Source organism: Zootoca vivipara, chromosome 15 (genome assembly GCF_965207765.1).
Source record: "Zootoca vivipara chromosome 15, rZooViv2.hap1.1, whole genome shotgun sequence".
In the NCBI taxonomy this organism is placed as follows: Eukaryota; Metazoa; Chordata; class Lepidosauria; order Squamata; family Lacertidae; genus Zootoca; species Zootoca vivipara.
Window position 1 is genome coordinate 14,037,023 of NC_142598.1, and position 21,978 is coordinate 14,059,000.

The 21,978-nt window shown below is 42.5% G+C and overlaps 1 protein-coding gene across 7 annotated transcripts in view; it reads right to left on the reverse strand.

Moving 5' to 3' along the window:
* The window catches only part of ADGRL3 (adhesion G protein-coupled receptor L3), a 506,197-nt gene that overhangs the window by 35,738 nt on the left and 448,481 nt on the right, over positions 1-21,978 (reverse strand). The window contains exon 23 of one of the 7 annotated variants that reach the window (XM_088658769.1): positions 13,889-14,186. The exons of 5 other annotated variants lie outside the window; for them this stretch is intronic. In XM_088658769.1, coding sequence (XP_088514895.1) covers positions 14,008-14,186 — 179 coding nt within the window. In that variant the 3' untranslated portion in view covers positions 13,889-14,007. Of the gene's footprint in view, positions 1-13,888; positions 14,187-15,357; positions 16,669-21,978 lie in introns of those variants that run through there. One more of the 7 variants, XM_088658772.1, reaches the window with a different exon arrangement.

The following is a 21,978-nucleotide window of genomic DNA, read 5'->3' on the forward strand; positions in this document are numbered from 1 at the left end:
GGCAAAAGTATGGATGACCCCTAAGTCATAGATTTGTTGTTGTTTAGTCGTGTCCGACTCTTCGTGACCCCATGGACCAGAGCACGCCATTATACGCTATAATAGCCTGCTATAATAGCCCATAATCTGTAACAATTTTTTGTGGCACAGTGATCTGTTGCAAAACATGTTTGAAAGAAGAAATTGTAACATCCCTCTCCCAAGTAGACTCAGCGTGACCTGATCACCTTTGATGCTGGGCAAGGGACTTTGCCAGGTATTAGTGGTAGATTCTCCATGAAGCCTAAGCTATTTGAAACTATTTTGCCTTGGTCCCAAATCAATCAAGTCCGGGTAACCAGACTTGATTGATTTGGGACCAGAAACCACTTCCATAAACTACTCTGCTGTTGCCAGAGAAGAAAATTCCGCTACCGTTTTGTATATTTCCTAGCACCTTGGTTTCGAAAGCATTCTGCCGCTTTCCCCAGGAAAACCAGCTGTTTACTGCTGAATTAGAACAAATGTCAATTGGATTTTATGCAGGCACAACATAAAAGGGAAAAGGGATGGCGATGGAACGGGAGAAGTCAAATTCGGGGATGTGTTCTTAAAGGCACAGAGTTCTCATAAGGACTAGCTGAGATAGAAACAGTTAAGGGAGGAGTCAAAAGGAGCTGATCTTTCAGCAGAGGCAGTGGAGTTGCCTTACTCTCTTCCTCTGCTGCAGCCTGAGGGGAATGGGAATTGTTAGGGGACAGCTGAGAGAGAGGAAGAGCCAAAGGCACGTAGCTACTGACATTTTGCTGCATTTTCTAAAAAAAAAGAGGGGAAAAAATCTGGAAAAGTTCTGATCTCGTATCCATTGGTTCCTTGAATACCTTATGTGAAGACTATGTTACCTAGACTAAATTTTCTCAATGCTGCCCACACTTAGCTCCGTTTGGTGTTTTGGTTACAGTGTTAGGCCTGAGCAGTTCCCAGCAGTGAGAATTGTTTCCCACCTTAATGTATGAATTACGATGGCTGAGATGAAAGATATAGTATGGGAATTCACATGGGCTTGGAAAGTGTCTTGGATGAGATTAACTTATAACCTTTCATAATACAAAATGCATAAACAATTTGGATGATAAATTATATGTGTTCAGGGTTTTGGAAAGCCCTTTGGCTTGTTTCATAGAATCACAGAATCGTAGAATTGGAAGGAACCCCAAGGATCATCTTGTCCAAACTCCTGCAATGCAAGAATCCACAGCTGCCCCTCGGTCGGCTCGAACCACCAACCTTCTGGTTAGCAGCCAGATGCTTAAAAGCTTAAAGCAGAGGCAATAGTTGGACCACCTTACATTTGGTTGCAACTTTTCCCACCCTCATGAGGTTTCTTCAGAATTTCAACTGAAAAATTCTCATGGAGATGGAACAGACTTAAGTCTCGAACTGAGCCAATACACCCGCCCTTAGCTGATTGTTTTCCTTGCCATCTTTCTAGTCGGGCTGCTAAGCTCTTCTTTCAAGGGATGCCAGCCTTTAGGCATTTGTCAACTGTGTCCTGTCATGTATGGCCCCTTTTACTACTTACAAGCTAACAGGGAAGGCCCAGCAATTATACTATATGCCCGTAGGAATGAATTTCATCCTCTCTACCTTCATTGCTCTGCAAAAGTTCTACTCCTTCTGCCTCAGTCATCTAATAATTAGTTATACCTGAAATAAAAATACATATACTTTAAAATATGACAGTTATGAAATGAAACCCCTCTTTTGCAATAAACATCCAGACTTTTGCCTGCCTTGACTAGGAAAGATATGCAGGAAGAGCCTAACTTTTCACATTCTTAGTGTGAAAGGCAGAAGGGCATTCGCCTGTATATGCTTAATATCCTCACAATCAGGAACCCTGTTGAAAAAATGTTTTAAAAGCAAGAAGGAATACTGAGAATATGCAGAAAGAATGCAAGGTATTAATGTTTCTTGATTAAGACAAACAGAAATCTGATGGAGAATGCATTATGTATGATCACCCCACCCTCCCCAATGATTACATTGGAATGCAGTTTCAGAATAACCAGAAGCATTATGTACAAGACCTTTCTAATTCTTGGTTTGTTTGTTTTTAAGCACATAATGGAGCTTGTCCTTTATTTCAGGCTATTTTGAAAATGCACACAAATGACATGTTTTAGTTCCCCATTGACATGTATTGAACCAAAGTTCTCTGTTGCTTTGTGGGCCCAGGCACAGTGAGCTCAGATTTCAGGGGTGTGAAGGTAGCAATAATGACAGGACAACAATCTGGGATTGAAATGGCCACAACTTTTATTGATTTCAGATGTAAGTAGGCTTTGACAGAGGCATCAGGCATGTATCCTAAATCAGTCTAGCTTGGTTGCTGGCTGATTGCTCCATTAGCACTGATCCTGGTTTAAAGTGTTCCCTGCTGATGCAGATCAAATGGGGATAATCCCACCATAAAACTTTGGGTTTTATGGCCCGTTAGCCCCCATCTGGGCATTTGGTCAAAACTTTCCTCCTGGATCCTTTTACTGGAATACCCTGAACCTTTGTTTCAATTTTGACTAAAGAGCCAAAAGTTGTGACAATTGCTATGAGGTAGCAAAAACCCCAGACAGGCCTAATTTGTCTGCAGAAAAACACCTCTCTGGCCCTGAATATGGCGACCAAATAATTCTACAGCAAGGTCGTGCAAGCACTGTCCACATAACTTCGGAGAATGCAAAGATATACAGGGCGGGGTGGGTGGGTGGGTGGGACAACTGTTGCCGACTGCGCTGCCCACTTGTAGCACAGCCATAATATATGACCTGGAGGCGGATCTGCGTGGAGACAGGCTGCTCCAGCTCTGCAACCAGCCTGCAGATCAATGCCTCCTACACCAGCCCTGATCGGCCACTTTCAATTCAAAATTTGGGTGGGAAGTCCCTGAAATCTCTGGAACCAGCTGAAGCAGAAGGTGCTGCCAGGGGTCGCACAGCAGAGAATTCCCTCTGCCACTGCCAGAGATACGATAAGCAACCTTTTTGGTCTTAATGTTTTCCTCACCATGGTCAGAACACCACATTTCTCCACAGTTTTATGGCTCCCATTTTGGTTTTACTTATTTCATTATTTAGATTTAGAGTCCATGATGCCCTGAGAGCTTTCCCTGTTTCTTTCTTAATTTCCAAGTGCCTCCTTCTCTATGGATGTGTAAAAAGCTAATGCACTATCCAAGCCTTCTGTGGCAGGAGTGTGACCTAGCCTCCTCTTTTTCCTCTTTGCAGCATCTCCATATGGGAGAGAGGCTTTCTCCTTCATGCCAGGAGCACTTCTTCCAGTGCTGTCAGGGGAAGTTCCCTCGGTTGGGTCACTTTTCTAAAACCAAATGCTTCATGTAGTCTCTAAGGTAGAATCCACCACACAAGGTGAATAAGTATAAATCCTAGGGGTGGAATTTAACATCTTGCTATTGCTAACGTTCTTTCTGTGCAAGCATATCAGCTTGCCAGACAGAACCAGCCCCTATCCCACCTGTGCTGTTCTGGGGCTTCTTCCAAACCAACCCCTCCCAAGCCAGGGGCAGGAGAGAGGGGAAAGCTCCATCGTGAAAGTGGAAGCCCGAAGTCTGAAACCTGATGAACAAACTTCAGTATTTGCAAGTCATGTAAATTTGAAACATGAGGTATATCATTCACAAATTTATAATAAAAAACAAAACACGTATTATACCGAGGACTATGAGACTAATTATTATTATTACCTCCCTAGGAAAAGATATCCTGCATCGGAAGCACCGCAAAATGTGGAAGCTTGTCTTAAAATATCTCCAAGGAGCTCCCACTACGTCCTCCAGCAGTTTAATCTATTGCTCACCTGCTGTTAACAGTTCAGAAATTTTTCCTGAAGTTCAACTTAAGATTTCCTATCTGGACTTTCAAAGTTTACTTGCCCACCTTCCAATAGAGCAGGGGTGTCCAAACTTTTTTCAAAGAGGGCCAGATTTGATGAAGTGAACATGCGTGAGGGCCGACCAAAGTTGTTGATCTTTTTTAGGATTGAAGTTGTTGACCTTCTTTTAGAATTTTACCGCAGGAAATAAACTGCCACAGGGGCCGGATTAAAACGGCCAGTAGGCTGGATTAAACCCCCAGGCTGGACTTTGGACATACCTGCAGTAGAGTGTGTGAAATAAGTGTTGCCTTTGCTTTTCTAAGCATTTTTTCATTTTGCTAAGACCAATGTGAAGGGGGAGGGGTCATTGTAACCCCACACCCTAATATACTCAGGGAGACTGGCAAGGGTAGGCAAGATGTTGTACCCCTGACATTACCAAGGTGAAGCTCGAGGGCCAAGCTAGATGCATAATTGGAAATCATGTCAAAATGGCCTTTAAAAATGTTACAGCGCTAGTGGTGAGTTCATTAGGACTGCAGTGCATGGGGAGAGGAGGGTAAAAAACACACACATGGGTTTCTATGACCAGTGGCATACCTAGCCCAGGCAGTACCCGGCGTGGTGCCTGTGTGGCATCCTGCGTGTGTAATCTGTACAGGGTGCCACTGGTGCATGGTGGCCCGTACGGACTGCCGCACATGCGCAACCTGTAAGGCTGCCGCGCCCCAGTGGCACCCAGTAGCCTTACGGGCTGCCGTGCGAGCGGCACCCCGAGTGTCACCCCCCTCCAGGGTGGCCCGCTCCCATCGCACCCCCTTGCTATGCCCCTGTCTATGACAGTTCTGGAAATTTTTTCTATAAAGGGGAGGGGTAAAACCCCCTAATTGAGCAACCTATTGTAAAGCTTAACCCCCTCCCCAGCTGCACGCATGACAAATACCACCACCACCACATTCCTGCTCTGATAATAGCGCTGGGGAAAATCTAGTATTTTTTTTAAATGGAGGAGCTTTCTAATGGCATCATGTCTAGTTTGGTGCTAAGCTATTCCTGATGAGTGATGACCTGTTTCCTTAGCAAGGACAGAGAGATGCAAGACCTTCCATCTTCACTTCATGGGTTGCTCTAGTTTTGTTAGTGCCCTGCCCTACGCCTCGCCTCGCCAATCTCAGGTAAGATAGAGATCCCAGACACCTTCTCATTCTTATGATTTCCGGTGCCATTTCCCACACCCATCCTGGTCATTCTACTGAAGTAGTCTTAAAAGAGCAAATTATATAGCAGACATAGCCACATGGAATAAATCAAAGCAAAACAAACAAATCCCATCCATGAAAAGGGGAATGAAACACACTGGCTCAATAACCAATTGGGACAAGCAGGAAACACTCCTTCCTGGCCTCCCACACACAGCAATGAGCCAAAGCCCTTGATGCTTCTCTGCCCCAAAGGAAATGGCTGGACTGCACTGCTTTCCTGCCAAGTCCAGCTGGTTGCTAGGGTGGGAAACAGACTATGGAAAACTTTGTTCCCATTTACAGGCATCCCTCCACTTGCTCACGATCAACTTGAATGTGACTCTGTATATGCCTGGCGCCAGGAAATAATAATAAAATTATGCTGCTCAGCCTCCCCGCCTAACAGCTGACACACGGGGTTAGTGCTGCTGCAGCAGCAGATTTCTAGCGCGTTCTCCAGCTAGCCCCAGAGCTTTCCTGATGTGCATATTTTTGGTACAGTATTTTTGATCTGGACTGTAGAAAGGGTGTTTAAAGGATATTAAGAGGGTGTTCCCCACTTACGCGGTTTTCACTTACACGTGTGGGGTGCCAGAACATAACCCCTGCATAAGTGGGGGGTGGGGGTCAACTGTGCTGCTCACAGCCTAGAGTTTCTTTCCTCATCCCACAGGCTTTGCTGTTGTAGCAAGAGGCATTTGCTCTTTGCTACCACGGGAAGAAGCAGCCAATGGTAAATGAGATTAAAGAAGCCAAAATTCCCCTGCTACTTTTCCTGAACAGCTATGCCTGCTTGATTCCACGGGAGATTTCACTACTAATGCTGTAATTTCCAAGTTTTGGAAAGAGTGCTCCTACTCAGGCACAGAAAAACGACACTCTTTTGGTAAAAAATGTATCCTGTTAACCAGTGATCCATTATAAGCTCTCAAATTCTTCTTGCAAGGGTTGTAGTTTAATCACTTATTTAAAGAATGGCAGCAAAACTTTTTAATTCTTCTTGCCCACAATAAAGCTTTTACATTTTTCCATATTGAGCTTTGTTCTGCTGCTAAATGTCCAGCTCTTCCTCTTGAAAACAATAGAGGCTTTAGCTTATCTCCACACTGTGTACACAGAGTTCCCCAGAGCTTGTAGTCCTGGATTACCTTAACATCTCAGAGCACCATTGTATGGAACCGGTCACATTCTTCTTTCTAATCTTGCAACGTTTAAAGTATGCTTTTTAAAAGTAAATGCATACAGATATCTTGATGGCCTTTTCTAGTCCACAATTCTTCCTTTTTTCTTATAAGAATAAAATTGTGGAATAAATTCCATTGCTGAAGAAGCAAGCTCTCTCTCTCTCTCTCTCTCTGTCTCTCTCTCTCTCTCTGTGTGTGTGTGCTGCCTCTGTTTGCTAAACTAGCTTGTTTCTAAATCCCTAAGCTTACCTTGAAAGAAGTTGAGGTTTTGGGTGCTTTCAGATGCGATGACACTTGAAAAGTGCCTGCTTTATTGCTGCCCAAGGCTCCAACGGAACCTTACTTTTGGGAAGCTAGAGGTAACAGGTGGTATTCAACTAAGGACTCAACTACATCGGAAAAGATAAAGCACTTTATATGCATTATAACTCTGTGACATCAGATGGTGCTGTGGAGTCCCGTTTTTCGACAATGGGATTTCCCTGTATGAAGCATTTAACTGAATTGTTTCTTTGATGTGTCTAGATCCAACCTAAGTTTCACTCAGAGCAAACCCATCAAAATTAATGAACATGACTAAGCATTGCCCTCTCTCTAGGAACTTCATTACCTCCCAGTTTTGATTGGCTATGTGGCAACATGACATCATCACATTGCACAGGCAATGCACCATTATGATTACCTAAAGAAGAATGAATCTAAGAACACAAAATGGCACAGGAACAGGGGGCCAGAGAGGGAAGTGACACAGACAATCATGAAGGGTTTTCTCCAAAGGAGGTTTTCACACTAACCCACCCATAATGTCTACTCAAAATGAATCAGGAGAATACAGCATATTCTTCAATGAATTTTGACAGACTAGATAATTAGATAACATGCATAATAAAAAATGGCATGAAATGTGTGTTAATTCAGAAAGATTCCTGATGTTTGTTACCTTTCTGCAGTTTACTGGATTGCATCAGTTAGAATTAACAGAAATAGTTGAAGCAGCTTTTTAATCTTTTAAATTGGCTGTCCTTTTAATTAAACAAGAATAGAAAACAAGATGTGATCCATCTTGTTCTAGCAGCCAGTATGCTTTTTTCTGGTCTAACCTTGCTGCTTAACTTTCACGCAGGCTAACAGTGAGGGAAGAGAAGGAGGTCTTTATAGAGGTGGTGGTGGGGAGAGAATATGCTTATTTCAGTATAATAAAAAAATTCCTTCAGTAGCACCTTAAAGACCAACTAAGTTTTTATTTTGGTATGAGCTTTCGTGTGCATGCACACTTCTTCAGATACAGTGAAATGGAAGTTTCCAGGCACTGTATCTGAAGAAGTGTGCATGCACACGAAAGCTCATACCAAAATAAAAACTTAGTTGGTCTTTAAGGTGCTACTGAAGGAATTTTTTTATTTTACTTCGATCCAGACCAACACGGCTACCTACTTATTTCAGTATGTAGACCTGGAAAATGAGAGAACATGCATATGGTTTTTGGGTATAACCCACTGAGATACACACACACACACACACACACACCCCTCTAGCAAACAATACTTCTCCTCTTGGCCAATTCATATTGCCACAGACTTTGTTAGATACATGTGTGGTGAAGTGATTGCCTGAGCATTTCATACTCCCACATATCCCCAAATGGCCATGGAACAAATCAGGGTCTGGTCGTCTTCTCAGATAACTACTGTTTTATGAATCTATTCAACTTGGGTAGACTAAAACTCAGCATGGATTACAGATAATAAGCCGGAAAATGATTGTGTGAGTCATGCCAAGCTGATCTGGGCTGCAGCAGTGCCCTTGAGACCCTACACAGTTTTCTCATGGTTCATTACTTTATCAGTTCTATCATTCAAAATAAACTGCCATGATGCCTAGCCTGACAGCTGCTTTGTGAGTAATTCAGCTCATCCATGGCCACAGAGCCCAAAAGGAAAGATGGCTCGTGGGATAATGTGTAAAGACTTTTAGCTGAGTTTTGTCACGCTGCAAGTCAGGTTAGTATGGGCCAGGTTTCAGTGATATCTAATAAGTATAATGGCTCACTACTCTTACCTCATTATCAGATAACATTTTATACATGATAAAAAACTAACAAAATCCTCGACTCTGTTCATGGTAAAGCAGCAAAGCATACTGAGGCAAGCCAGCAAATGCCAATAGTTAGCATAGACTTCCATTTTCCTGTAGCACTGAAATGTATTTGCATATGAAATACCGTAGATGGGTGTGAAACAATGTGACATAAGGTAAGCAATTGCTTTGTTCAAAAAGTATACAGTTCTCATCAGTGATAAAAATGGAACCAACAGTAACACTGTTCACTTCGTTTCCAGGGACCGTGTGCTGTTTTTATTTACAATTTGTGTTCCAGTTAAAAACAGAGTATGGCCAATGAGATCAATGGAGTATGGCGCGAATCAATGTAGAGGAATCTCTGGCATAGATACTGATATTTGAAATGAAAGATCTTGTCAAAGGGCTGGAGCCAGGCTAAGTTGAATGCAGGTCCCTATGAAGTCAATGGGATGAGATAGTCAAGACTTGAGCTTGGCTGTGAAATCTGTGTAACTAACTTAGCTTGGTTCCCACCCATAACGCCTAATAATCTAAAAAATTGTATCTTGCCATAGCCACCAGAGAACATTTGTGCATCAGAAATGAATTTTTATTTCTTACAGTTTTATGGGAGATACCGAATTCTCAATATTATTATCCAGTATGGAAAGTTACTTTTTGAGACTAAAAGGTAAATTTTGAAATGATTAATGATTTATATTAAGAGGGGGAAATTTCACTGTTTATGATGTGCTGTTTATGTGCTATATTAGCATTTTAATGTAACTAAATGTATTGTTTATTTAAATAAAAAGTGCTATATGAATTTTTTTTCAAAAGAAGTAGAATGTCAAATAAAATTTCACCTCTAGGAATGAAAGGCTAATAAGACCATTCAGCATTTCATATTAGAAGGCTATATAACCCAAAGAGGTGCTGTTTACACCTGTATTATCTTTGTGTAAAGAGATTGTCATGGCCAAAATCTCAGATAGTCATGTCAGACAAACTTCCCTGGCTTTACTGGTAAGATCTTTGCATTCTTATGCCAATTTCTTTGATTGCAGAATTCTACCTGACCCATCTGGAATGATACGCTGTGACTTCAGTCCTAATAAAGATGACTGCACTTACCGGTAAGTCCTATTAAAACCAGCAGAACAAATTTGTTGTGACTACAGTAAGTCTCACTTATTTCAATGAGGATTAAACCAACCAAGTAGTTGGCCTGGGGCTTTTATTACTACTGCTAAATAACTAACTGCTACTACTGCTGTTGTTTTTAAACAGTAGTTGGGGGTATATTCTTTACTAGCCCAATCCTGCTCTGAATTTCAAAACTCAACAATAGCTTTGCCGTTTTAAGCATTAAAAGGCTATTTTGATATCACTTACCTTGGACAGTGCTCCTGTTTCTCAAATGAATGTTTGACAAACAGATATACAAGAGATAAATGGATACAAGTGACCAAACACAACACTGAAAATATTAAAACAAAACGTCATACACGTCTGAATAGATCTGACTGATGGGTGTCATTCAAAATTAATGTAGATCCTTTCAAGAAAAAAAAGCCTGGGAAAAATGGGAAAATGTTCTGAAATGGGTGGGGAAATAATTATTTGTGCTCAAAAATAAAGGGGAGAAAAGAAAAAGAAAGAAAGAAAAAATGTGCCTATAAAAGCCACATAAAATGGGACTCTCACTAGAAAAATGAGAGAAACTCCACCACACCTGGTGTGTTGTACATGCTGATAGAAGGGTTGTTATAGACGGCCGATTCCCCGAGCAATGTGTTATAAGGGTTGTTAGTGCCATGAGGACGAAGGAGAGCATTGGTTATAAGATGGTTAGCCATGGCTCCTGGAGCAGCCCAATAGAAAGACAGAGAAAAAAAAGCAAAAAAAGGTCAATCAGGCAAATATGATTAAAAAAAGAAAACATTCAGACTGACAACAATTTCAACAGTCCTGATTAAAAGCAGCCAGCTACTTCGAATGGGAAGCTAAATGCCACCAAAGCACAGATGTCACTGAGAATGCAAACAAAAAAGGATGGAAGGGATGCTAAACCAACCATTCAGGATGTCCCCAACAAACTGCTCAGAGTATAAATGGAAGAGACACTCAACATGTTTGCCACATAAAAAAAGAAGATGATCACTCTAAAGAAAAGGCCAAACAAATATAATGGGCATAACTTAAAATAAAATGGCACATTTAACACCCACTAACGTGAGTCATGAGTTTCCTCCAGATTTTGGGCTCCGCTGCTACACTCCCAATACGGACTGCTCTTTATTCATTTTTGGAACAGTTTACTGACAATGCAGCAAATAATATGTCTATATATAAAGTAATGTGACATGATTCATTTTTACTTTTACAAGAGGGGGGTCACCCCTGGGACAGGATGTACCCTTAGAAAGCACTTTGTAATGACAGAATGTAAAATTCAGATGTATACAATGCTGGGAGTCAATACTCAGATATTATGGTAGCCCCTTCCCATTTACAGTTCCTTGTTTTTTACAAACACAAGTGGCCAAATCAATGCTCATTTGCCGTGTCAGAATGTTAGGTTGGGGTGAGGAGATCTAGACCCTTGACATAAAGTCCACTAGTACGGAAGTTCTTTATACCGGTAGTGTAATTCACAAAGACCAAGAATAGCAAAGGAAAATTGGTTTATACAAACTAGTGTTAAAAGAAGATTGATATGAACAAGGGGAGTACAGAAATAAGGATCCTGCTGAAAGCAGCCACAGGTCCCATAGGGATAGTAAAAAATTCTGGAGAGGATTTCCAGACAGAGATGGAGAGAATATAGTTTCTCAAGAACATCATTTTTTTCTATGTCTGGGCAGCAAGGAGTGATATAAAAAGACTAGGAAAGAATTGCTGAAAAACTGTGATAATGAAAGAGGAGTATTTTTCCTGTGTTGGTACCCACAACAATAATACAGGGACATTTGCAACAATTACCTAAAGACACAGTCCAATCACCAACTACTGTGATCTGATAGAGCCTTTATTCATTCTGATGGGGCTTGCATAGCATAATGCCCAGTTAGATTCTGCCCTAAGACAGAAACTCAAAACATTTCGGAGAGAAAAAGAGAAAGAAAGAAAGAAAGAGGAATGGGCGAACAATCAGATGGGGCTTGCTAAGGGTCAGCGCTCCATGGGGGAAAGGGCCTTGTGACACAACAGGCCCACAGAGCTCAGTGATAGTTTCTAAAGCATGCATATTATTGTACCAGCTAAGAACTGCAGAAAAGCGGTTTCTGCCTGATATCATCCTTATGTTGTTAACACAAATTGGTGTATAACTGATAGGATTAGATACTGTTGATACCAAACGACACAGCAGGCTCCCATGTGAGACTTAATGCAAATTGAAAAGGGAAAGGAAAAAGGAAAACATCCATCCATATATGTATCTTGTTTAATCTCTCAGCTAATCTACGCTGTTGTGTTAATTTTTCTGCTACAGCTTTTTGCCATATCTAGTGATACATAAGCCACAATTAATAGCTGTACTATAAATTCTTTTTGAACAACCTGTTTGTTGTTCTCTAAAAATAATAACACCAAGAGAGGATCTTGCTGAACTGCCTGTTGAACAATGTCGCCAATGGTAGTCAAAATCATATTCCATTAAAAATTTTTTTATCACATTCCCACCCCAGGTGAATCAATGACCTCTGTACCTATCATCACCTTGAGCACAACAGAGACATTCCCACTCAACAGGAGTAAGATGCATGTGTGTATCAACTTTAACATGACCTCCCAGGTTCTCGCCGAAATAGTTTTCAGGTGAAGCTTAACTACATAGGAGTTCCACTCAGTCTCTGTTAATCGTGTCTCTAGATCCACTTCCCAAGCTAGCGTCAGTCATCTGCCATTTTCAAGAGAATTTTAGCTGCACCCTTGTTCCTTTGGAGACTCTGCCTTGTTCACCTTCTTGTAGAGAGTAAGAGAATGGGGGCAGACCCTCCTTGCTCAAAGGAGTCATTAAAAAAACCGGGCTTGAGTTCTTTAAAACCAGCTACAGTAACTTTTAAGCTAGGGAAGAGCAGCTCCAATTTTTCCTCAGTAAGATTCTGTATTCTGCAATTTCCTCTACTTTTCTAGTATCTAAATTGTGTATATTTATCACAAGTCCATAAAGCGAGGATGCTCCAAAAATGATAGGAGTAGTTGTGGTTTTGGCTTCATTTTCTCTATACTAACTGGTTGAAAAATAACAAAAAGCAAATCCGTAACTCTCAAGAAAGAGTTTAGGAAGGAGTATTGGGATAGAAAATGAAAAAATTATATCAAAAATGTCCTGTCAATCAATGCTGGGCCTAAGAATGCCCCTAGTGGTTTATATGCTTAGCAGACAAGGTTCAAAGAGCTGTAATGTGGAATATGCAGTGAGAAAGGCCAAGAGCTGCAAGTCAGTCACCTTCTTACCATCCAAGTTACAACCACTTATTTATTTTATGTTCCGCTTCATCCCCAACACTCTGAACAACTTTACAGAATGCTTTAAATGTTACACTAAAAAATGTGAAAACATGCATTGTTCTGCCTAAGCATTTTATGAAGACTAGTGAAACAGCTCATGCAGGCTGTGATTAAGAGGAAACAGATGGCAGTTGAACTTGTTGTGTGTGTTCACATTTGGACGTGAACTAGGTCAGTATCTGGGGCCAGGTTTTCCTTTGCTTTCCCTCTGATAGTGGTGACAGAGTTCTTGCTGGGAAGGAGGGATTAGAATGGGTAGCTATAGCACACAGGTAGGCAATGCGGTGATCTCCAAATGATGTAAGACTACAACTGCCATTAGCCATGCTGGCAGGGGATGATGGAAGATGGAGTCAAACAAAATATGGAGAGACTATGTTGGCTACCCCGGTGCTATGGCAGTTTTTGGATCCTAGGTTTACAGTCAAAGATTTGTCAGGGTATTATGAATCAATATGCCTTCTCCAACTTATCCAGGCACTGGGCAACCCCAATTTTTGTGTCTCTTTCACTCTCCTCTTATTACTCAAGACCTACCTGACAAATCCTCTTTTTTCTAGGCTCCTCTATTCCCCCATATCAGCTTCCATCTTAGTCCAGGCCTTCTCCTTTTCCATAGACCTTTCTTCCTGCCATGACCCTATCTAGAAGCAGAATAGTTTAACGACCAACAGTCACAATTGGGGAGTCTGTGCTACCCCTAGTCACGGTCAGAGTCTTCATCATCACTCAAACCCCCGGAATAAAAGAGAGAAAGCACCAACTTTGAGGTCAAATAGGATGGCCACAATTCTATCAACGATGATTGACACTTAAGGGTCTGTGGTTGGATGAGGAAACCCGAAGAACTCTAATGCACAGTTGCATGTAACACAAAAAGATCAGGAGACACAATGATTTGGGACAGCTACTAGAAAATAAGGACTTGCCGTGTGTCATTAACTCACTGGGGACGTCAAACCACCTGACATCCGTAACTTGCAACAGGAAAGAAGGAGATCCCCCACAGGTAAGTGTTTGAGATTGACTTTATTGGTTTGCCCATTACCTCACTGGATTGCCTAGTAGTGGTTAATGCAAATAACGAACAGGTCAGGGCAAAGAGTCTATATGGCTCCCTGAATGTCACTTCCTCATAGCTCTTTTTCTGTGGGTTCCATTTCATGCTTTTCTGCCCACTCCTGGTGTTCCCCGCTTTTCCATGGCTTCTGTCTTCTGATGTCCCAGCTTTGATGTAGCAGTGGAGTAAGTGGACAAGCTCTACCAGGCGCTGTGCGGAGCATTAGTAACTCCTCTGGGAAAAGCTCTTGAACTGAAGATACATGGACAAGAGTTGAAGTCAGGCTGTGTTTCCGGAGAGTCAACTTCCCTAGCTGCAACCACCGCCTCTGTGAGCAACGGGGAACCCCAGCTGACAAAAGAGTCTCAGTCGGAGTGACAAACCATCAAGGTCAATATGCGAGTTAGGCACACAAGGCACACACAAGCAGACACACACACATAGGCACACAGCTTGCCCCTCCCCAGATGATCTGTGCAGATCACCTAGGAAAAGGTTATCCCCTTCTCTCCACTCGTCAATTGATAGAATGGAGGGGGAGATTGGAATCCCCATCGGGATATAAATATATCCCACCATTGTTTTTTCTTTGATCCTTATACATAATTTGCTAGTTTGGTCATAGGTGTGGGGTCCCATAGCTTAACTCATTTACGTACATTGCTGATAATCGCTCATGTTTGCAAGCAAGATTTTGGCTGTAGTGACCATTTTAAATGTTTAATTGAATAAACAGTGTAATTCAGGAGAAAGCAATGGATCTAGTGGAAGAGGCTATTCTGTGATCTTTCCTAATAATATATGAATTATTTTCCAGAACACTTTTTTTTTGGCTACGGGACTTTCCCACTATATATCAAAAGTTCCTCCTCTGCTCCCTCAATATTTCCAAGAGATTATAGAATAATAATTATTAAACTTATTTATTAATACTAGGGTCTTATACCACCTTGCTGTTACTGCAAAGCCTTTCCCTCTGATTGCTGAAGATGATTTATATACAGTACTTTATTTTCCCAGATCTTCCAAGATATATTATCTGCTATATTTTGGATGCAGCTGACAATCAAGTGTTTTACTTGCTTTGGTTTAGACCAGTATTTTAAAAGTAACTTATACATCGAAGATAGCAAGTCATTCTTAATAGTCATAAATATTTTTGGAAGCTGATTCTTCTCTTATGGTGCAATCCTATACACGTGTACCTGGTTAGTAAGCACCACTGAACTCAGTGGGGGTTACTTCTGCATAGACATACCTAAGATTGCACACTTAGTTGCACATTAGAGCTTAGATGTTCAATGAATAATGCATTTGAACACAGTCAAACCATGGAAGATTCAAACCTTGTAATTTCCTTTTAATCTGCAATAAGAATATTACGCATCAAAATATCTTTATACTGGAAAAAGTCTTTCTGAACTTTTTAAAAAATAATTTTTATTTTTATTTTGCAAATACAAACCAAAAGGAGAACAATGCAAGGAAGAAAACAATTTCAACAACATATTTCTAGGGGTCACTACACAGCGACTCACATTCGGTACAATTACATATCCTGACCTTATAAATTAGGCTATCACTTATTATTGTACTTTTGAAGGAACCGAGCCATATGGATTAATATGCCTAGATTGAAACATGATTTTAAATAATCTATCACTGATCTAAGCAGTGATATAGTTTGACCTAGATAGAGCTTGTACTGCCCTCATAGTCTTAAACTTGATATTTTAGTTTTGCATCCTTTGTGGGTAGTCAGTGGAGGTGAAACCAGTTACGGTAATTGGAGTTTACACATCTTCTGCCATGGTGTCCATAAGAAATGCCTAAAATCTCTTGACCACAAAGCTAATGTCTCTGTTTGCCTGAAGTGACTGATTTAATAGCACCTGAAGCTAAATGTAACTTGACATGTCAAAGGAAGTTTATCAGAACTGCCACCAAGGAAAAGAAAGTCTCAATTCCTACAGAGTTGCTTCATAACAAATTGTATATAGTGGCTGAGAAGGTCAAGTATTCTGGCTGAATGTTTGGCGGTGCTATTGTAACACCAAGGACTCTTCTACTGTCACAGTCTTACAGCAGAAGGGAAACATTCACCGAAAAGCTTCAGCCTTTGCTTGCTTTACACATTCCATTCCATTCCATTCGGTTTCTTGCAAGATGCCCCTCAGAGAATCAAGAAGAGATTCTAGAGAACTATGGCCATACAGAAACAACAGACAAAGTTTTAACTATTCCCTAAAACGCACGTTACCAGGATGACATGCTTACATCTCCAGTTCATGCAGCTCTAAAAAGATGTAGCAATACAATGGCACCTCCATAAATAAAGGATTAACTGTATGGAGTAAAGAGGATGCCATAAAGTGCATCCAAGACATTCCGTTGTGGGCAACCTTCTGGGGGCAGCATATCATTGGGGGAGGGGGGAGGTGAGAGGCATAAAAGGGGCAAAGGCAAAAATGGATGTGATTCTTACTTTTGTACAGTAGGTTATATTCCAGCCATGCAGAAATCACAAGTTTCTACATTCTGCCCCCCCCCCCCATCTAGGCAACCAACGCATTGTTACACTTCAATGACATTCCAGCTAGGCATTTAGCAGGACTGGAGAGCGATCTGTGGCCTGGGGGGAAACCCAGGGTTTGGAAAGAGAGGCCTGGTTCCCTGATCTACATGTTCTTGAGACTTCTATATGGTGGCCAGGCTGCTCTGGAGGATGATATATCTGAAGCCAAAGAAAATAAATGTTCAGTGCTAAATGTTAAGTGTTGCACAGGAACTCCTCTATGGAAGAAATAGACATGGAAGCACTGGGCAAGGCTAAACTCTACACATCAAGCCGAAACATAAAAGGATTTGGCAAGGGCGTACCCACCATGCGGCAAGTTAGGGCAGCTGCCCTACTCTAGAAGCAGAGCTGGTGGGCAGAGGCGGAGCACAGCCCGGCGGAGCGCGAGTTCGCCATTCCCGCCGCACCGCACCGCGCCGCACCCTCCCTCCAGCTCCCCGGCGCGCCCTCAGGCAAGGCCAAGCGTGGCGGGGAACCAGGGAGTGCGGCGTGGTGGGCAGGAACGCCAAACTCGCGCTCCGCTGGGCTGGGCTCCGCCTCCGCCCACCAGCCCTGCTGCTAGGGAGGGGCACAGCCCGGCGGAGCGCCAGTTCGCCGTTCTCGCCCGCCGCGCTGCGCCCTCCCTCCAGCTCCCCGTCGCGCCCTCTGGCAAGGCCAAGCGCGGCGGGGAACCAGAGAGCGCGGCGCGGCGGGCGGGAACGCTGAACTCGCGCTCCGCTGGGCTGGGCTCCGCCTCCGCCCACCAGCCCTGCTTCTAGGGAGGGGCACAGCCCGACGGAGTGCGAGTTCGCTGTTCCCGCCCACTTTGTGGCCCCTCCCCTTCCGTGCCTTGGCCCCTCCCCTTGCCCCCCCCCTAGTTTTGATCCTGGGTACGCCCATGGGATTTGGTGTGCTTATCCCACAAGGCAGGTCACTGCCTTTATGAACTGATGCTGAATGAGGCCAACTTTCATGGCTGATAAAATAAGGCTTATCTTAAAAGGTCCCACCCCCGCCCTCCTAAGGAACTCCTTTCCAACACCAAGTCATAATAAAATTGTTGCTGCTGGCATCTAATAGGAAAACTGGTGTAAAACCTGAGGCAAACACAAGATTGGTGTTACATGTTATTGAGAGCAAGTTCAAAACATTTGTGTCTGTGATATAGACACTAATTTTCTTCAGCTGGTGTTTCATCTTTTACCATATATGGAGTAAAAGCTCCTGGATGATGTTGTTGAGAACATCAAAGCAAGGGGTTACATGCCTATCGATGAACCTATTGAAAGGTTCAGCAACAGAATTGTAACTCAGCCGCAGATTGATTGGGTGCGACACCACAGCCTACATCTCAAATAACACTAAATGATCATGTTGTAAGGTCTTCAGAAAGAACTACCACTTATTTGGGGAGAAGGTGAACTTGTGGGAAACCCCTCACCCCATTATCTGAGTGGTCTGAGTGGTGTGCAGAACACACAATGCTAAAGAAACCAACCCCATTCTTGCAGCACTGCATTGCTCATTTTCCCAAAACAGGAAAACCGGAAGACTTGCTACCCCACGAGTGCAGCTCTTTATTTTCCTTTAAGGCTAGTTCACTATCAAATCACGATATGGAGAAATGCCCATTGTGCCACTCCAGCAGGGCCGGCCTGGGATGTTTTGACGCATGAGGCAAAACAGAAAATGGTGCCCCCTGCCTTGTCCTTCTCTGCTGCCTCTACCACACCCCACTGCTGCCAAAGTGGGGAGATGGGTGATAAGAGCCATGATTTTAGGGGAGGAAGAAGCCTTGCAGGAAACACAGTTCTGGAATAGGAGGGTAGATTAATTCATAATATTCAGTACTCAAAGAATTTAACCAATCCATGGCTGTTCTGTGGAGTCACCTAACTAAGGATGGTCACAGCCCAACAGAGTTAAAACTCTTTACACTTAACTCTTTTGTTGGCTTGTGGTTAGTAGAGTGAAGCCTATGGAACTGAGCACAGGATCACAGCCCAAATTGTCAATGGATATTATTAATTAATTGAGTCTATACACTGTCTTTCATTGAAAGAAACACAACCAAGGCTTTTCACAAACAAATGAAACAAGTTATAGCCCTACAACCAGGTCGATAAAACCAAGTTGAAACATCAACCATTGTATGCAGAAACACCTGGAATTGGTATTAATGGTTAGAGAAATGCCTGGGGTAAACAGATACATTTTCAATTGTTGGTGGAAACAACCACATGCAGGGAGATTGTTCCTCATGGTAGGTGCCATCAGAGAGAAAGCCCTTCTCTGCACCATGGTAAGATGTCTACAGGTTGTGGCAGTGTTAATAGGGCTTCCTTCACAGATGGGAGCAATCAGGTTGGTCTATATTGGGAATGACTGGTTATGAGCTTTAAATAACTTTGTCAACCAGGAGTAAAATCTTGAACTTGGATCAGCAGCTAAAATGGTGGCCAGTGCAGCTCTTTCAGAAGAGGCACATGGTAGGAAGCCGCATTGATCAACCTAGTACCTGCATTTTGCAGCAAGCTGCAGCTTCCAAACAAACCTTAAGGGCAGCTCCATGTAAAGTATTTTATAGTAATCCAGTCTTGAGGTTACCAGTGCATGAATCACTATCCAAACTATCCCCATCCAGGAATGATCACTACTGACAAACCAACTGAAGCGGGCAATAGGTATTCCCTGCTGGTGATGTTGCTTGGGCCTGCAGTGACAGTGACAAATCTAGGAGCATCCCTCAGACTGCATACCTGTTCCTTCAGAGGAAGTGTAACCCATAGCTGCCAAGTTTTCCCTTTTCTCACGAGGAAGCTTATTCAGCATAAGGGAATTTCCCTTAAAAAGGGGGATAACTTGGCAGCTATGGTGTAACCACTTCCAGAATAGGTTAACACCCCAACCTTCAGATCTGAGAATTGATCACTCACAGGGGCTATTGTCTTTTCAGGATTCAACTTCAGTTTATTGGCCTTCATCCATCCTACCACTATATCCAGGCTCTGTTTTGGACATGACAGACCCGAAACAGAGCAGCAAATCAATGACACCTTGCCTTAAATCTACTGATGACTGCTCCCAAAGGCTTTATATAGATGTTAAAGGTAAAGGAACCCTTGATGGTTATGTCCAGCCAAGGGGGCTGGGCTTGTGGCGCTCATCTTGCTTTCAGGCCGAGGAAGCTGGCATTTGTCCACAGACAGCTTTCTGGGTCATGTGGCCAGGTTGACTAAACCGCTTCTGGCGCAACGGAACACCATGACGGAAACCAGAGTGCATGGAAACACTGTTTACCTTCCTGCTGCAGCAGTGCCTATTTATCTACTTGCACTTTTTGGTGTGCTTTTGAACTGCTAGGTTGGTAGGAGCTGAGACAGAGCAACGGGAGCTCACCCCGTCGCGTGGATTCAAACCACTGACCTTCTGATTGGCAAGCCCAAGAGGCTCGGTGGTTTAGACCACAGCGCCACCTGCATTAAATGGCATTAGGGACAAAATAAACCATGTGGCACCCGAAAGCAGAACTGTCATAGCGCCGAGCACCCTGCGTTTACCCAATGCTACTCTCTGGCTCAAACCCTGCAGGTAGATTTATGCACCACTTTTTCTTCTTTTTTTGCAGGAGGAGTGAACAAAACGGCTTACAGTTGTGAAATGCCACTGCTTCTGCTACCCTCAGAGCACACTGCCGAGTGGAGTGAGATAGATAAGGTTTCAGAATATCTGGTATTGTTTACAGAACAAGAAGCCTGGCTTCCTCCACTGGTGACAAGTTGCTTTTAACACAATTTTTATAGTGATGCTTTCAACCCACCCAAGTACTTTTTGCCTTATTTCTTGGACTGGAGTGCCCTCTAGAGTCTTTAAGAACCTCCTGCAGTCTTCCGATTGCTCTTTACATTGCAATCTTTCCAGGTTCCTGAGACAGTACACCCTTGTCTCCAGAGAGACGCCATAGCATATCACTGGGCTTACTCTGCTGGATACAATAAGCTACTTCTAGCCAGATATTTTGCCCTGCCTTTCTTCCTCTTGCTGCTGCTTTTGCTATTTCTGTGATTTACACAGCAGCTGGGAGAGTGTGGAGAAACCAGGTTGCTGGGAACTTCTGCATCCTGCTCAATGGTATTTATATCCATTCGGGCTGAGTGTTGCTCGGCTCTGATTCCCATCCATGCCCAACTCTCTACAGAAGAAGTAGCTAAGCAGTGACCCATAAGCCAACCCTCTGCAAAGGAGCATGTCAAAATGGGTGTGATAAAAGGCATAAACTTCTCATTGGCAATTTTCATACAGCATGAAAGACAACCAAGAGTTTCTTGAGTAAACTAGAAAGCCCTTGAAAGGGCTGCAGAAATTGCTGCCTGGGGATCTTCTATAGGAGGACGGTTTGCTCCCACTATACTCTCTTGGTATATTTTATTTCCAAATAAAGAAAACGCTACAAAGATAGCACAACAGTCCTGCGCGCTCTTCTGTAAAAGAAACCCTATAATACTGGGAAGTGAGGGGCTTGTAACAATACCATAATTAAAACAAATCGGTTTAAAATCTAAAAATCTCAACACAGCTCGCCTAATTAGCACATTTCTTTTATATATTTAAAAGCTATCGTTCCAGAACATGTCCTTCACTTTAATTGGATCACGTCCCAGTAAAATGACATTTATCAGGGTGAAGGCCCTCCTAAATAAATATTTTTCTAGCTTTTCTGAAAGCCCCCAGCAAGCTAATCATTGGAATGTTCAAAGAGATGGCACCATCACAGAGAAAAACCTTTCAGCATCACCCTGGCTGTATCAAATGTCATGGGATACATCAGCATGAGATGCAGAGAGAAATTAAAGACCAACTCCTAATTAAACCTTACAAAAACAGCACTCTTTTAAACAAAAAAGCATGTAGATTAACAGCTCCCCATGTTTTTAGGTAGAAGCAGAGTGACGAAATGTAAATTTTGAGACTGAAGTTTGAAAATATGCCTTCATCAGTGGATAATTTTAAAGCCTGCCTAAAAAAAATACCCACACACCCACACCCCTACCTGCCTCCAGGTATCCCTGCTAAGTTAGCTTTGCTGCAGTGTATATTGTTTCAGCAGCACAAACGACAGCTTAATTATATTTGGAGAGGAGAAGAGGTGATGGGAGACCTCATTCCGAAAACACTCAGGTTTCACTTGGGATGGAAATCATGGTATTAGGTTATGAATTTTAATTTCCTTTCAGACTCAGATTCCCACTGTTTGAATTTGAGATTAATTTGCTTGACTCATTATGGGAGAATGTACATGAAACTGAAATTAAACTGATTATATATAAATACAGTTGCCATAACACTCTATTCCATTTTCCTGTTTAAGTTTCAGATTATGTCTTTGCAGATCACATAAAATACTTTAAATATTTAGTCAAATATTTATACATCCAAGGTTGGTATTGCCAATTTCCAATTGTAGGTGGGCCTGATCAAGATTGGGGC